The following is a 14,718-nucleotide window of genomic DNA, read 5'->3' as shown; positions in this document are numbered from 1 at the left end:
GTGTGTGTGTGTGTGTGTGTATCAGTCCTGGGCCTTGAACTCCGGGCCTGGGTGCTGTCCCAGAATGTTTGTGCTCAAGGCTAGTGCTCTACCATTTGGAGCCACAGCTTCATTTGTGGGCTTGTTCTGCCCATGACCATGACCACAGCCGCTCAGGCCTCGGCTCATCCGATGTCAGCACATCTTCCTGTGTTCTTCTCTTCTGTTCCCTTAGAGGTGGCGGCCACATCTAGGCTTCTTGTGTTTCTTTGTGATGTCTATTCTCTTTCCACTGTGACCCGACCCTGTGGCATTCCCAAGAATTCATAAAGGAAGTGAGCTTTCAACATGATTTCTAAGCCTATCTTATTTTTCCTCTTGAAAGATTAGACTTTGCCATGACCTTGAGCTTCAGGGATGGTAATTTTCCTTTTTTTCTGCCCATGCCATAAGCACCCCTGTTCCAGTCTTGACGCTATTCTCTTGAAAGCCTCTGAACTGGGGCACATTTCAAACTGTCAGCATTAATTGCATGATTTTTTTTTTTGCCTTTCCTTTTAACAACAACAAAAAAAATCATCCTGTCCTTAATCTTGTATAGACTAGCACTGGCTTTGTGTCTCCGGCATTGCATGCCACTCAAGGTCCTTATTGGTGTAACCTGTTGCTGCGAAGCACAGCTTATACAGTGGCTGTATCCCACTTCAGGCCTCTCATTTCTTTCACCCGGGGGGTGGGGTAGGGGTGTCTGTGTTGTCACCCCTTGGCTGTCTGGTCCCCAGATGGCTTGGGGTCTGTGGCTTCCTTGAGTGTTTCAGCCCTCTAGAGGTCTTTCTCCTTGCTGGTCTCAGCGGATTCCGTAGGTGAGGCAATTGTGTCCTCTGAGTTCAGGTTCAAGCCTTTGCTTGGGTGTTGTTTAAAGAGTGAACTGAAACAGACTTGGAGAGGCTTCTGACAGATGAGGAGGGTGAGGCCTCAGAGGTGGGGTTGCTGGCTGGCTCATACAATGCTCCCTGGGTACTTGTGGGTTACCAAGATTTAATTAATCTACATCCCATTTGGTCCCACAGTTCCGTTTTTAGGAGTCCACACAGATATATTTACACATGGGCACAGATAGGTATGAGCCTGGGAATAATGGAGGTGTTTGAACTGGAATCAGTAGAAGATGAAAGTGTGGATTGTGACGGAGAGCTGGGCTGGCTCGCTCCGTAGTGTGCCTGCTGTCTCCAGCTATACAACATTCTGCACCTCTGTGTGTCACAAAAAATAAAACCAGCCAGAGCACACCAATGTGTACGTACTGTGCGTGTAAACACGTGTCGCCATGTGGCCATGGTGGTGAGGCTGGTGGGACCAGGGAGTCCAAGCCGAGGTGATGCATGACTTACAGTCCCTATGCAGGATCTCTTGCCTCCGTCAGTCTCCCACCAGGTGATTTGGGTGGGATGCTGTACCCTTTCGCAGTTGCACCCTACCTCTGCCAGCCACCAGCCCATGGCAAGTCTGGACCAACTTCCCGTTTCTGTGGATCACCAGAGACAGTGGATTGGCTCCCTCATTGCAGACTGGTAGCAAGGATTGAGGTGCTTAGAAAGCACCCGGCGTGTGGTCAGCATCCAGTAGCCCCTCATGCTGTGAGTACTGAAGCCTCACTTGTCACAGGTGCCTGCCTTCTGATAAGGGAAGGACAAGTGACACTAGGCATGGAGGGAATGTAAGCACTCTAGGAGAATGGATTCCATGACATAAATCACGTGGGCTGGGTTGGGCCTTATACCTGGACCTATTCCTGCATTTACTGGCACCTGACAAGTGTACAGCTGGGGCCTAAAAATGTAAAAATAGAATTTTCCCCTGAAGTGAATCATGTAACTAATATAATTGGAGAAAACAAACTTGAATTAACTTGTGAGACTGATTGGACTTGTGGTCTACCCATGTCAGCCCCAAGTGCTGAGGTTATAGGTGTGCACTGCCCGGTCCAGCTGAGAAAATAAACATTCACAGAAATAAAAGCAGAGAAGGAAGGTTCCAGTTGCCTATGAGCATACTATGTGACACATACTTTGTTAGTTGTGCGGCATCCCCCATAAGAGTGGCAGATGTCTTTGTTGACCAATTTTTTTGTTAAGTTTAGATACTCAGGCTTAGTAATTGAATCAGGAAGTATTGAGAATCTTATTTGTGCTTCATCAGAGGGTGGCAGTTTTCTGATTGCAGTCAAGGTCAAGTGTGCTGGCCTGATGTTCCAATAATTCCTACCACGCCCTGCATTCACAGCCGGCATCTGCACCAGGCTCTCTATTAACTACCTCATCAATTTGCCATTTGGTTCTCCACTATTACCTGCCAGCTAGGCAGGAGGCTGGGCCCAGGGAAGCCAAACACCTGCTGGGATTTGAACCCAGGTCTTTCTAGCTCTGGTCTCTCTGCCTTTTAGACTGGTGTGTTCATCCCATTCTGTTAACAGGTGTCATCTTTTAGCTGCACCATATTGAACGGGTCATGATAAGAATAGGGTCCTAGTATTGAAACAGTCAGAGAAATCTTCTTTTTTATTTTAAATTATATTTTTACTATCAAGAAATCCTCTTTTTGGGTTGGGAATATGGCCTAGTGGCAAGAGTGCTTGCCTCCTACACATGAAGCTCTCGGTTTGATTCCCCAGCACCACATATATGGAAAACGGCCAGAAGGGGCACTGTGGCTCAGGTGGCAGAGTGCTAGCCTTGAGCAGGAAGAAGCCAGGGACAGTGCTCAGGCCCTGAATCCAAGGCCCAGGACTGGCCAAAAAAAGAAAGAAAGAAATCCTCTTTTTAAATTTGTCTGAGACGAGGACTTGAACTTGGTATCTGATGCTTTTGCTCACTCGTTGGTGCTCTACCACCTGAACCATGCCTCCAAACCCCAGAAATCCTCTTCCTGGGCTTTTGAAATCCTAGGGATCATTACCGTTCTCCTTCCCCTTCTCCCTTTGGCAATACTGGGGTTGAACTCAGAGCTTTGTGCTTGTTAGGCAATTGTTTTACCACCTGAGCCATGCCTCTAGCTCTTCACTTTAGTTATTTTGGGGAAAAAGTCTTGATTTTTGCCCAACCTGGACTGGACTGTGATCCTCCTGTTTGCATGTCCCATATGCCTGGAATGATGGGACTATCAACACAGCTAACTATACATAGCTTTTCCCAGTGGGAACTTATGAGGAACTCCTCTTCTTGAACCTTGATCCTCCTAATCTCTGCCTCCTAAGTAGGAAAGGTAACAGGTGTGGTCCTATAACATATAAGGGAAAGTATTATCGTAATTCCCCTAAGGAAAGTCTTCTGTCTCTTAAACCCAGGACTTAATGATTTCTGCCTCTGCTAAATGTAGCTCTGTTGCTTTCAAACTGAAATACAGAAGCCACAAATCCTCCATAGCTTTAAAATGAAAACCCCTCATTCCAGAGCCACAAGGCGAAGCTGTGGGTTAGCCCTCTGTTTGCACCCATACTGCTGTATACACCTGGAATGGTGGCCTCCTCCCATCAAAGGGCAATGGGAAGGTCACTACGCATGCTTCTGCTATGACATGGAGTTTGGAACCCAGGTTCACCTGCAGCATCGGGTGAGCCATATAGCAACAGGTGCAGAACCATCCATGTCACTCACTGAACTCTGCCACTCAGCTGCCCCCAGAGACCTTCACAGTGTGGCCAGGGTACAGAGCTGCATCCAGAAGATGTTTGCATAGCCTGGACAAAGGCAAGAAACAGCCTTGTCTGGCACACCAGTCTGCATACTTCATCCCAGCAAAGAAGTAGCTTTTCCTAGAAGGACACTTTTCACACTTCTGTCCGCCATGTCAGGCTTGTGAAGGTGGGGTGGTGAGGGCCAGACATGGCTGTCTTTGCCAGGAGGAGATGCCTTGTCCACACAGGTGGGCAAATTCCTCAGGAAAGGCTGATCAGAGGTGGAAGCTTTAGATGGAGAGAGAAGCCAGGCTCTGACTTTGCAATTTGCCTTTCAGAAGTCACCCTCTCTGTAACACTTGCAGCAAAAGTGTAAAGTAGTTCCTATTCCCATAGGAGGTCCCTTCTCCTTGTTTGACAGATGAGAAAACCGAGGCTCAGAAGGAAGTGGTGTGTGCAGGTGTGCATGCTGTCTGGAGGTGCGCAAACCCTTTCCTCCCATACTCACTTGTGCTCCAGTTGTACACTGGAGTTGTGCATCTGGAGTGGAGCAGGGTGCTGGTAACCTCTTCAGGCATCGTCCTGTCTGTCTTGAGACCCTGGGGGCAAGGATAGGCTCCCACCTTCCTGGCTTTGCCAGGTTCTCCTTAGCTTTAGGCTCTTCTGACACTCAGTGGACAGAGGTATGAGGGGAGAGTGTGGACCTCACATGGTGTGGCATGGATCTCACATGGTCACTTTCCTGCTGAGCTGGCTGGATCACCTACAGGACCAATAGCCTCGGATCATTCCCCTCCCCCTCGAGGAGCTCTTTCTTTTTCTCCAGAACCTCTTCCTGTCCCAGCACAGAGGATCTTTCAGCACCTCTTCTGTGATAGTGCATTCTGAAAACCTCTGTGTAAAATGATTGCTCTTCCACTCATCCCCAGCTCTCACGCTGTGTCTACGGTCACATCAGCGTGTTCAGATGGAAGGAAAGCAAAGCTAACCTCGTGTACCACTTCTGGGCCATTCTCCATGAAGTTCCAAGTTTTGCTTAAAACACTTTAGGCATAAACCCCATGTGTTCTCCTTGCCTGTGAGTGAGACCAGCATAGGGTCTACTTAATTCAGATGACTTATCACAGATGCCCCCAAACAGATTCGGCAGGCCGCAGCAGGGTGTAGACTGTAATGTTCTCCAAGTTTGAATGACCTGCTAATGGTGCGAGGTAACCCACGGCGTTTCTCATCCAAAGTCTCTTTGTGCTTCTACTAACATGTTTGTGTCTGACTTTGAATTTTAAAAAAGGAGGCTTACTGTTTTTTGCCAAATCACTTTTTTTCTTCATTTGGAATCTGACTTTATAGTTATACCATCATGGAAATACAGCAAGAGGTTAGGCTAGTAAATAGAGTAGATTTACCTGTGAATAATGTGGATGCTAACTAGATGGACTGGGTCGTGTTGTGCCACGCAGATCGCATACACATGCTTAACACAAGACTAAAATAGCCACCATGTCCCTTCGAGGTGCCAGATTATTTTCAAATGGAGCAGTATTGTTCTTTTAAATTTTATTTATTGTTATTGTAAAGGTGCTGCACAGAGGGGTTACAGTTATGTAAATCAGGTAGAGATACACTTTTTTTTTCAAGTAAAAAGATGGATTTATTGGGGAAGTAGAAAGTATACTGACTGGCCAGGGTCACGGCCCAGACTCGGGATCTGGAACTGCAACCGTAAAAAGCAGGCTGGCTGGCCAGGGCCGTAGCCCGGGAGCTGGTACTGCGCACCCTGGGCCACTCTCAGGGTTGACTGGGTTATAAAGGCAAACACCACATGGTCAAGCCTGACAAAGAGATACGTTTCTTTTTGAACTATGTCACCCCCTTCTCTCATTCTCTCCCAGTTATTCCCTCCCATCTCTACCAGTTTCGCAGTGAAGTTGTTAATGAGTAAATTTTAGCTTTCAGGTTGCCTGGCTCTAAAATGTAGTGTTTGAAAGCCTGTGTTCTTGAGTGTAGTGTGAGCTATTATTAAATAGCGAAGCCCGTTCTTCTCCTGGGATATTAAATTGCCATTCTTTCCATTTCAAACTAGCCACTCACCCTCAGGAAAGATCCAACTGAACAAGGTTTTGTGTGATCAGCCACAGATATTGACTGTTGAGAGTTGATATTCAGTTGATCCTCTCCCTACTGACTGGTTAGTGGTGATGCTTGGAGAACATGTGGTTCTTTTGAGAATATGGTGTCGTGTGTGGTTCTTTTGCCTCTCCTGTCTTGACATTACTTGAGTTTCTTTGAGTACTGAAATGTTCCTGTATATACAAAGCCAACAAGGTCATCTTGACTTGAAAATAAGCAGATCAGGTATTGTACCTGATTGTGAATTTGAGTGTACCTGATTGCATACCTGAGTGTATTCGCTTAGCCTTGCCTGGCCACACATGTGCTGTTGGCAACAGAGGGGAGAGGTGTCTAACCTAATAAGAATCCTTGGACCACAGGGACATGGGCAAGACAGCTACTTAGTGATCTATTTTTTGGACATCCGCTGTGCACAGCCCTCTTGCCATCTCTGTAAGTCTGTGCTTTGAAATCATTTGTCCAGAAGCACCCGTTAAGATGGTTTAAGATGGGCTGGGAATATGGCCTAGTGGCAAGAGTACTTGCCTCATATACATGAAGCCCTACGTTCAATTCCTCAGTACCATATATAGAAAAGGCCAGAAGTGGTGCTGTGGCTCAAGTTGGCAGAGTGCTAGCCTCAAGCAAAAGCCAGGGACAGTGCTCAGGCCCTGAGTTTAAGCCCCAGGACTGGCAAAAAAAAAAAAAAAAAAAAAAAGATGGTTTAAGATGCCATATTAGTTGTCTACTGCTTTGTAAAGAAGCATACCAGGATTTAGTAGCTTAGACCAATAGACATTGACTACTTCCGTTTGTGTGGCTTGGCAGTAGGCCTGGAACAGGGCCTCTCAGGGCGCTTCCTCCACTGCTGCTCGTGGCTGGTGGGAGGATCCAGGCTGTGAGCTGGATGCATCCATTCCATGCCATAAGACAGCTCATAAGACAGCAACTGGATAGCCCAAACTGGCCTTGAAGTCACAATCCTCTTGCCTCAGCCTCCCAAGTACTAGAATCACAGGCATGCCCCACTATTCCCAGTTTCAGTTTTGGGATGGAATTCATATGCTATTCCATTAACCTTTTAAATACGTAGTTCCATTGTTTTTATTATACTTACCAAGTTGTATTTATCTAGTAATTCCAGAACTTTTTTTTGGGGGGGGTGGACATGTGTGGATCAAGGGCTTGAACTCTGAGCCTAAGTGCTGTCCCTGAGTTCTTCAGCTCAAGGCTAGTGCTCTACCACTTGAGCCACTGCGCCACTTCTGGTTTTCTGGTGATTAATTGGTGATAAGATTCTTATTGACTTTCCTGCCTGGGCTGGCTTTGAACCATGATCCTCAGATCTCAGCCTCCTGAGTAGCTAGGATTACAGGCATGAGCCACTGGTGCCTGACTAGAGAGTAATTTTTTGATGAATGTTAAAATGCTGATAGAATGTTTTTCTTTTCCTAAAGTTGTGCCAAATCTTTGGAATGTTGATGGAGAAGTTCCTGTCCCAGAACAAAAGCCGGGTGAAGTGGCCGAAGAGCTAGCTAGTTCCTATGAAAGAAAGCTCATCGAGGTAAGTCCTGCCCCCTTTCTTCAGCTGGACTCAGCACATGCACCTGTGTCCCCAGGTGAGGATGTGGCCCAGTAGCCAAGTGCTTGCCCACCATGTCCTGAATTCCAGTCCATCAATCCACAAACAAGCAAAAGACTTGGACTTTGGAAAACAATAAGGAATGGAGAACTGTGCCAGGTGGGCAGGTGTACACTAGTTCTGTGGTGGCCCTGTAGTCTGTAGTCCTGGCAGCAGGCAGCAGGTTGTGCGTGAGCTGTAGTTGCTGAGCTGCATAAGGAAGAAGATACTGTTGCTCTTGCAGCTTCCAGATGCTGCTGGGAAAATTTGGGAAATTGCCCAGTAGGGGAGCAGAACTTGATTCAAATCACCCTAGCAGTTGAGCACAGATCACAAGCCTTTGCTGTGAGAAGGCTGAGCTCATGGAAGGATGAAAGCGTTTAGGATTACCCAAGCTAGAGAGCAGCGATTGTAATGTTGGAGAGAATGAATGGAGGGACAGGAGAGGGTAGCCACAGCTGAGAAAGAGCCCGTGGCAATGTCAGCCTTGAGGCAGTGCTAGGAGGACGGCCTGGCTTGCCCCTCCTTCTGGAGAAGGAACAGAAATTCCTGGCCGGCACCTGATATTACCTGCTTCTGAGATGGCATGGACTGGAGCAGGCAGAGCTAGCAGGGGAGTGTGGACAATGACTTTCCCTGCCTGGGCTGGGAGCTCCTAAGCCCACCTTGGGTTGGGAGTGAGTTAGAAGGCTACTTCCTGCCCCAGTCCCAAACAGCTCAAAGTCTTGTAGAATGAATTAGGAATCTAGTAGGAGGAGACTCAGGTTCTCTGTGGAGGTGTGCCTTCTCCTGGGGCTCAGTTTGAGGGGGAGCAGAGCTTAGACAATCTGGAGAGGACACTGGACAGCATGCAGATGGACATTTACTGAGCATGCACAGTGCCCTTTGACTTTTCTATCTCTTGTGGCTTTCCCTGCCCTGCCAGCAATGGCATTATCAGTTCTGAGAGATGAGCCAAGGCTGAGGTGGAGATGTCCCTCATTTGAGTTTCCTTTCTTTCATTGATGATGTGTTGGTGGACAGTGCCAAGCCTTTACTGTCTTGGATCTGAGCCTGGGTTACAGAGAAGTAAGGGAGTGCCTGTTCCTGGGATCCCGTGGCTCCGACTTGGGTGAGACAGGCCTTATTCAGGAAAGAGGGCTGAAGTGTGGAGGTGGAGCTGTGCCCAGAGGGCCTGGAGCTGTGTCCTCCAAGGTGGTTCTTCTGGGGTCAGCCCCTAAACACAGCTACTTTAAACTGCTTATTTCTCCTCTGAGATGATGGTAATGATACTCAGATTTCTTTTGTAAACTTCTCACCCCTCTTGAAGATCTGAGACATCAGAAGAGATAGATTTGCCTCTCTAAGGGTTTTGAAGATCAAAGATATTGGACATATCCAAGATACATCTAAGACTTGCTTCTTTGCCTCTTTTAAGTATGATTTCTTTGGTTTCTTTGGTTTAGCTTCATCTCTAGAGATTTCCCCATTCTATTCTAGTAGTTGGCTTTAAGAAAAGTGCAAAATATCCATAGCATTTGGCCTTTGATCCTGCATTTCTTCACTGCTACTGTGTCTTGCCTGGTGGCTTGGAAGGGTCCATAGGATCCACTTGGTTTTAGTTCAGATTTCCCACGTTTCTACTGTGTTTCCCCCAGCAGTCCACACAGCCTCTCTCAGCCTCAGGGTCTCTGTCAGTGGAATACAGCCAATAAAATCTGCTAGTGGGTTGCTGTGGGAACTAAGCAGAAGAGCAGAGGACAGAGCCTGGAGCAAATGGGGTGTCATTGCACCTCTGTTTCTCCCTTTGTCTGACTTCCATTGAAGGATGTGCTTCTGCACCGTTGCCTGCCATCTTGGTGGGAAAGTATTCCCAAGCACTCTGTCTGCTTTGGATAGAGTGGACTCTTGGCTGGACATTTAACCCGCTCTAGGGGCTGGGCTTTAACTCTCGAGTCACTTAGGAATGCCTCATGCTTGGGAGCCTACTTATTCAACAGTGAGCCTCAGTAATGTTGCTCCGGTAGACTGGCTAGTCTGTGAGACTCTGCCATTGTCCCCTAGGTGAATTTGCCAGAGCTGTGCTGTTTGTAGTTTCTTCACTGAGCCAGATTCTTACTTCATTAACTGTTAATAGTAAATTCTCTTTTAGCTGAAGTTAGAATCTGTTTCTCAGCTAGGTGTAGTAATGCATGCTTATAGTCCCAGCACTCAAAAGGTTTAGGCAGGGGGAATCTCATGCTTGAGGCTTGCCTGGGCAACACAGGGAGACCTTATCTCAGATTCAAAGGCCATGCTGCCCCTACAGACCCCTCAAATTAAAAAAAAAAAAGTCTGCTTCTCTTGCTTAAATACCCTGACTTACAGGAAGTGTCGGTACAGTTAAGATCAGTAGTTATTTCCCTTCACTTCCGCTTCCGCTCTCTGCCCACAAGAGCCCAGCTCCATTACACTGCTGGTGCCTGCCCATTCTGGCTGTGCAGCCACACCTGGCTGCTCACTCCCCGTGTGTGTGCCTTGGTCCACCCGCTGCCAGCAGAACTTTACTCACTTCCCGCAGCAGGGCTCAGCTAGCTGGTGACTGATTTGCCAAATTACAGGGTACTTATCATTTACTGTATGAGTGTCGTTAGTCCCTGAATTTTGGCTCATGGGTGAAATAAATGGTATATTAGGGACGTTTATTCTCATTATAATGGCAGAGTTACTATTAATGGAAAAGTAAGCTTCGGCATCAAGCTGGTAAAAAAAATACATCCATCATCATATGCTGGAGATGGCTGTGGATGTGATCATCATTCTGATAAAATGCACATGTTCCCAAGGCAGCTGGACCTTGGGTGCTTGCTCCACAAATTAGCACCCATGCATCCTGACACTTTTTTGATGTATCCAGGAGTCATTCTCAAACAAGGGAAGTAGGCTTTTAAATAAAATATGGGACTCTGTAGAAAGACTCAGAGCTGAGCTCCACATTTAGAGATGTTCAAGATGAAAGAGCATAGTGTTGGAAGATGGTTTTTTTTTTTCCTTTTCCTTTTTTTTTTTTTTTGCCGGTCCTGGGGCTTGGACTCAGGGCCTGAGCACTGTCCCTGGCTTCTTTTTGCTCACAGCTAGTGCTCTACTACTTGAGCCACAGCACTACGTCTGGCTTTTTCTATATATGTGGTATGGAGGAATCAAACCCAGGGCTTCATGTATATAAGACAAGAAGCACTCTACCACTAGGCCACATTCCCAGTCCCCTCCCCCCCCCCCCCACTTTTTAAAAAAATCACAAGTTGCTGAGCTTCTTTAGCACAGCTTCTCACCCTGTGCTAAAGGGAAAGGGTGGCAAAAGTGAGTGTTTAATTGCTTCTTCTATGTGAGTGAAACAGGCAGGCAAGGGGATCTCCTTTCTATCAGGGTGGTCATGTTTCCCTCTAAAGTACGAATGACTGCCGCAGTCAAACTGCTAAGGAACTCTTCAAATTTGCCTCTGTGTACCCATCACCTGGCTTCAGCTACTCATAAGTCTTGTCTTCTCATCTTTAGCCTGTCTCATCCCAGGCTCTCTTGGTACACTGAAGGCAAACCTAGATTCCACATTGATATAGGAGAGTTATTTTTTAAAAAAAGTTCCACCACAACTGAAGTACCTTATCATACCTAAAAGGCTCACCACAGAGGCCTGTGCTGGTCCCAGCGGCTCAGGTTGGATATCAGGGAGAGGGACTGTGGACACAGGACTTCTTTGGGGAGCCCTTACTGTTGCCTTGCCAGCTTCCTGGGAAAGGGGCTGTTGCTGTCATGCATGTGAGAAGGCCGTTTCCTGGGTGGTTCTGCGGGCTCTGCCTCTAATAGCTAATAGCTCACAGAGCCATGGCAGCAGGCAGCTCTGCTGCTCCCTGGAAATGGAGGTGTGACCACACAGTGGACATCTTTTCCCAGCATCTGATTGTCTAGGTCTCTGGAGGTAGAGGGAGGCAGTTGTGTTCCACACATGACTCCATCAGTGATTTGTTTAAAAAAATATATATATATAAATATATATATATTTCTCAGACATTCCATATATATATGTCTGAGAAAGTCTCCAGAAGAGTCTGCAGGGCCACCTTGTTCCCATCCAGCTATCAGCTCAGGGCCAGTCCCGCTTCACCCCACTCTTCTGGGGCCCCAGCTGCTTATCTGAAGCATATTGACTCCACCCCTAGGTCCCTGTACTATGTTGCTGATAAAATACCAGGACTCAGGTTTGAAAGAATAGAGCAAGAGAAATACTTCCTATGATATTATTGTCCCACCAGAAAGCTAGTAGTAATTCTAGAATATCACCGATGGTGCCCCTGCTCCCAGCGCACCAGCCTGTTCATCTTTCCATCCCATTCTTCTGATAGAGCTTCAGGCATCTGAGTTCCTGCTTCATGCGGGGCCTTCAGAAGATGCTGGAGCCCACAGCGGACACCAAGACCCTCAGTGGACGCTAGGGCCAAAGCCCTGCTGTTTATTTGCATGCTCTCACTTCTGCTGAAACCTGGTTTCTGGTGCTGTCTGATCTGGGAGCATGAAGTGTTTGAGAACTAACACATGAACTTCCCTACAGAAACACTCAGAAAATGATCCAATGCTCCTTTTTGGGCAGCAGATAAAAATACTTGTAATTATAGTGGCTGTTTTTCAGCTTTTCAGCCCCACACTATTTTGGGCCCATTTTATATTAGCTTTTCTCGTTCAGGCGGGAAGTGGCTTCTGGAAGGTACTTCTGGCCCCTCCACCCTGACAGGAGTCTCTGGTCTTGCTGGGAGGGCTTACAAGATGGCCTGGTAGGGCTGCATGTGCCTGGTAGAGGCCAGGGCTGTCCTGCCTGCTGGCAGTGTCAGAACTGTGAGGGCTTTTCACTCATGGTGTGGGGTCCTTCCCTAGGCGGCCCCTTTCCTGTGAGGGGAGTGAGCATCATCAGCCAATGATGGCAGCTAGTGATTAGTTGAGCCCCAAGAAGAGGTCATCGACAGTCTGTGAGCCAGAAGTGGAAGGAATGGCCTGGAGTGTCAGAGAACTCAGCACTGAGCTTTGAGTGCAGAAGGGACTTTGCCAGCAAGGCCCAGTGAGAAGGGCAGGCCAGGCTGCAGGAGCAGCTCATGCCAAGGCCGGCAGTGTCTCTAGGCAGCTGATGGGTTGACAGCCGAGAGACTTGGGCCAAGCACTCTGGGTTTCTCAAAGCACTGTTAGTCTTTCAACTAGCAAGTCTTTAGGTCTCTCTGTCTCTGTCTCTCTCTGTCTCTGTCTCTCTTTATCTGTGTGTGTGTGTGTGTGTGTGTGTGTGTGTGTGTGTGTGTGTGTGTGTCCTAGGGCTTGAACTCAAGGTCTAGGTGCTGGCCCTGAGCTTTGTGCTCAAGGCTAGTGCTCTACCACTTGAGCCACAGTTCTACTTCAAGTTTTCTGATTAATTGGAAATAAGAGTCTTAGGGACTTTCCTGCCTGGGCTGGCTTTGAGACATGATCGTCAGATCTCAGCCTCTTGAGTAGCTAGGATTACAGGCAGGAGCCACCAATGCCCAACTTAGATTTCTTTTGACTGAGTTAGTTTCTAGTTAATGCTGCTTTTTCTGGAAGTGGTACAGTAGGGAAGCTTACCCTTTGCTTTGCTTGTTTCTGGGCTATCTCTTCCCTGACAGTGGTACTTCCATAGAAATTCCCTTCCTAATCCAGCCAGTTGTTTCTGACCCATTTTGGAAGACTGAGTATTGTCAGGCACGCCAGTGGTTCTGAGAGACATGTTTTTTAAAGATTCTCTGCTTGTTTTGGTCCTGAGGGGCCCAGCTAGAGGACTTTGCGCTCGCACAGTTTGTGGCTGTTTCACTGGGGAAATGTCTGATAAAACGTGTTGCCTAAGGGTTCCCTGTCACTTTTGGAAATGGCCCTTGATACATGGTCCGATGTGGGACTTGACTTCTGATAGCACCATGCTCTTATTTGTTTGACCAGAAGTGCCTGAAGCCTTCTGATCTGTTCTCTTCTGCAATGAGGCAGAGACACAAGGAAAGCACAGTGGCCTGGTGGTAGGTGCACAAAGACCAGGGCTCAGCTAACCTGTCTGTGTTGTGTGCGGCTGCTGTTCACAGCCACACCTGAGCAGTGTTAGCTGGAACATGGGGAGTTTTCATCAGGCGTTCATTTACCTACAGTGGAAGAAACTTGGTGTGTGTGGGTATGTGGGTGTGTGTGGGTATGTGGGTGTGTGTACGCACATGTGCACACACGCATGCACCAGTCTGGGACTTAAACTCAGGACCTTACATTCAGGGCCTTACACTCTCACTTGGCTTTTTTGCTCAAGGCTAGTGCTCTACCACTGAGCCACATCTCCACTTCTAGGTTTTGGGTGGTTATTTGGAGGTAAGACTCTTAGACTTGTTTGCCCTGGCTGCCTTTGAACCTCAATTCTTAATTTCAGCCTCCTGAGTAGCAAGGATTACAGATGGGCATGAGTCACCAGTGCCTGCTAGTAGGAACTTTAGGGTATGAATAAATGTAATCTGTACTATCTAACACACCGTCACAGGTATAGCATTGAGCTGGGTATCACATCTCACCTGCCATTTATCCTTAGGCTGACTGCATGGTGGCTCAGGATGGTTGAGTAGAATACCTCAGGCCACACAGACAATGTTTGTTTGTTTTAGCTCTGGGGTTGAACTCAGGGCCTGGGTACTATCCCTGAGCCTTGTTGTGCTCAAGGCTAGCACTCTAACACTTGAACCACTGTTTATGTGGTACTGAGGAATTGAACCCATGGCTTCATGCATACTAGGCAAGCACTCCACCACTAAGCCACATTCCCAGCCCTACACAGCCAGTGTTTTGACACAGTTTTACTGATGCAGTGGGCGTGATCATGTTGCCTCATTGTTCACCCAGGTGTCACTGGGAGGGGTAAAGCTTGCCATTTTGGCTTTTTGAGATGTCTCATGGCTGTCTTACAGCTGAAGGCTTTCCAGACGCTTAATGGAGATTCAAAATTAAACTGGGAGTGACTTTGAGGATTAAAATATATATATATATGTATATATATATATACATATATATAGAGAGAGAGCTTTTCTCAGTTCATTGCAGGACAAATTAATCAAATGAATTATGTAGCTCAGCTAATAACTTGCTTTGATCTACTAGTTCTGTAGAATGAACAAATTGAACTTTTTTTTTTTTGCTTAATTCACTTTGGGGGCATGTCTGAGTAGATTAAAAATAAAAGCAAAAAGAATCCTTTTTGTCTATTAATCCTGAGCTGTTTTGTTGTTCTGGGGAGCTGCAGGTATCTTAAGAGATTGCAGAGATTTTTGCCAGGCTAGCCAGCTGATGTTTATCCCAA

General features: G+C 47.1%; 1 protein-coding gene across 2 annotated transcripts in view; it reads left to right on the top strand.

Annotated features, from left to right (window-relative positions):
- Positions 1 to 14,718, top strand: part of Snx29 (sorting nexin 29) — a 226,508-nt gene that overhangs the window by 134,433 nt on the left and 77,357 nt on the right. For both annotated transcript variants that reach the window (XM_048332417.1, XM_048332416.1), the window contains exon 15: positions 7,222 to 7,328. In XM_048332417.1, the coding sequence (XP_048188374.1) occupies positions 7,222 to 7,328 (107 nt within the window). The remainder of the gene's footprint in view (positions 1 to 7,221; positions 7,329 to 14,718) is intronic.

This window comes from Perognathus longimembris, chromosome 23 (assembly GCF_023159225.1).
Source record: "Perognathus longimembris pacificus isolate PPM17 chromosome 23, ASM2315922v1, whole genome shotgun sequence".
NCBI lineage: Eukaryota > Metazoa > Chordata > Mammalia > Rodentia > Heteromyidae > Perognathus > Perognathus longimembris.
Note: the sequence above shows the minus strand (reverse complement) of the source record. Positions and strands in the feature narration are given on the sequence as shown.